The sequence below is a fragment of the Magnolia sinica genome, chromosome 13 (genome assembly GCF_029962835.1).
Source record: "Magnolia sinica isolate HGM2019 chromosome 13, MsV1, whole genome shotgun sequence".
In the NCBI taxonomy this organism is placed as follows: Eukaryota; Viridiplantae; Streptophyta; class Magnoliopsida; order Magnoliales; family Magnoliaceae; genus Magnolia; species Magnolia sinica.
Genome location: NC_080585.1, coordinates 38,727,825 through 38,730,116, shown reverse-complemented (window position 1 = coordinate 38,730,116; position 2,292 = coordinate 38,727,825). Strand labels below are relative to the sequence as shown.

General features: G+C 45.5%; 1 protein-coding gene across 1 annotated transcript; it reads right to left on the bottom strand.

The window, feature by feature from the left end:
* Positions 1-454: 454 nt before the first annotated feature.
* LOC131224111 (late embryogenesis abundant protein EMB564) lies at positions 455-1,266 on the bottom strand. Its single transcript, XM_058219662.1, has 2 exons — positions 1,051-1,266; positions 455-875 (listed from the first exon to the last, which is right to left on the bottom strand). Exons 1-2 carry the CDS (start codon positions 1,166-1,168, stop codon positions 715-717), a joined length of 279 nt encoding a protein of 92 aa, XP_058075645.1. The 5' UTR covers positions 1,169-1,266; the 3' UTR covers positions 455-714.
* Positions 1,267-2,292: the final 1,026 nt, after the last annotated feature.

The following is a 2,292-nucleotide window of genomic DNA, read 5'->3' as shown; positions in this document are numbered from 1 at the left end:
TTTTAGCAGTGAGTGTTCAATCACCACTGTTTCCTGTGGTGTGGTCCATCGGAGATTTTGATCGACCTCATTTTTAGGCTCATGCCCTAAAATTATCGGTCAAAATGGGTGGAAGGTGTGGATAAAACCCAAAAATCATGGTGGAGCCCACGGAGCACCGTCTAGTATTCGCTACTAAGTGTGAGCAGGCAAACCGCGTCAGCTCCCACAGTACCGGAGCGACTTAGACTGGAGTTGGCATGATGTTTACAAATACAGACCATCCAACCCAAGACCCCCATCCACGGGTGCAGCTGGAGCCACCTATTCTATTCTTGAATAGCAAGGTCGCGTGTAACTGACCTTAGCCAGGATTGGCTCATGGTGAAATTCACTCACTGGCTCTGCTGGCCAATAAAAAAAAAGAAAAAGTAAGGAAAAACAAAACTACACCCAACCACACTTACAGAAAAGGTTCGACTAATGCAACATTTAAAAGAAGTGCGACATTACAAACCAAACACACCAGCACAGAAAACACAAAATACACCCTACCAAACCATGCTTCTCCTAACAGTACTGATTACCAACACACCAACCCCACTTACAAAGGAACCAACAAAATCTACTGACATTCTCTCGCCCATCGTCTACCATGCAGCTTCCCACTTTTATTATCAAGTACTACTACTGTTACTAGTACTACTACCAAACATCATCACCACCATCACCACTTTAAGATCTCAACTTGGACTCATCCATGTTGATACCACCCTCAGCAGCTCTTTCTCCACCAGACTGCTGGTCCGTGGTGCTTAGCCCACCCTTTCGCCCCATTTCCTGATACCCTTCTGTCCCCAGCTGATCCCTCCTTGTCTGCCCTCCTCGGCTCCTTCCTTTCATACAAAGTACAATGTATGTCAAAACCGGCTAGATTCAAGTCATTAAAACAACTAAATCATAAGAGGAAAACATGGTTTTAAGACTCGGACGCGAGAGAGAGAGGAGAGAGAGAGAGAGAGAGAGAGAGAGAGAGAGAGAGAGAGAGAGAGAGAGAGAGAGAGAGAGAACCTTCAGCAAGATGTTCCTGAGCTTCGAGGCTCTTTCCACCGGTCCCACCAGGGACCACAGTCTCTCCTTGCCTTGCCCTTGCATCAAGCTCCTGCTTCTTCTGTTGTCCTGATGCCATCTTCTCTCTCTTTTCTCACTCAAAACAAGACGGAATGGAATATCTCAACTCGGTTTCCTTTCCCTTGTTTTCTCTTGTTCTTACACTGTCGGGACGAGAAGAAGGAATCTCTATATATGACTTTACGTACGAGAGAGAGAGCGACTGCATGGCGTGGACACGTAGGTACAGACGCGGCAAGAAATTGAAGACCGAGAGGTGATCTCACGACACGCAGAGATCGAGTCATCTTCTCTCCATATAGTGGAACTGACACGTGTCTTCTCGTGTAAACAAGTGTCTTTCATTGTCGATTCTTGCAACGCGTTGTAATGGAGGAATTGAATTATACGTACGCGACTAGCCTGTGCGGGCTCACAGGAAGTTCCTGCGGTCGCAAGCTATGTGGGCCCAAAGAGATGGATCTGACAAATCCACCCCGTCCATCAGTTTTTCAATACCAAAACAGTACAGGGGTCCAAAATCAGATCCAAAACTTAGGTGGGACACCTTGCGAAACAACAGGGATTGAATGCCTAACAATGTTTCTTCGTTGATCTGAGTGGTAACAACCTATGGACGGTTTGGATGACATGTAAACATCACGGTCGGCTCCAGGTTTAATGTTGGACGTTTCCGTTGCCAACGCCGTTTTGATAGTAACCGTGCCAATTGCCATTGACTAGTGGTCGTTGCTCCGTGGGCCCACCATAATGTGAAATCGGATTGCGTACTGAGTTACAGTAGGCTCTTATCCTACTGAGTAAACTCAGTTGGGTCCACCTTGAATGTATGAAGGGCATCCACGCCGTCCATCAATTTTTTCATCTAATTTGAGGGGTTGATCTCAAAATTGAAGCATATCCAAAGGTCAAGTGCATCATACTAGGGCTGAAAGTCCTGAGGGTTGAGTCAGGTTCGTGCTCAACTCTAGCCTAGCCTAAGGTTCCCATACCTTAACCCTAATCCAACCCAACCCAACCCAACCCAATCTTGGATTGGGAATTCTCAAGCTAAGCCCGACCCGTTGGGTTGGTTAGGTGGATACATGCTAACATTTTCGTTATCATATTACGCTATTATATTTCAATACACATCTTATTTTTTGTATTTACGGTTTTATTAATTATATATAGTTATTTATC

What these genes read in the sequence shown, in the direction of transcription:
- LOC131224111 (XM_058219662.1), bottom strand. Translation starts at nt 1,168, where the DNA reads ATGGCATCAGGACAACAGAAGAAGCAGGAGCTTGATGCAAGGGCAAGG. An exon ending in TCAGGAACATCTTGCTGAAG is followed by an intron (nt 876 to 1,050) that starts GTTCTCTCTCTC and finishes TTTGTATGAAAG; the next exon opens with GAAGGAGCCGAGGAGGGCAG.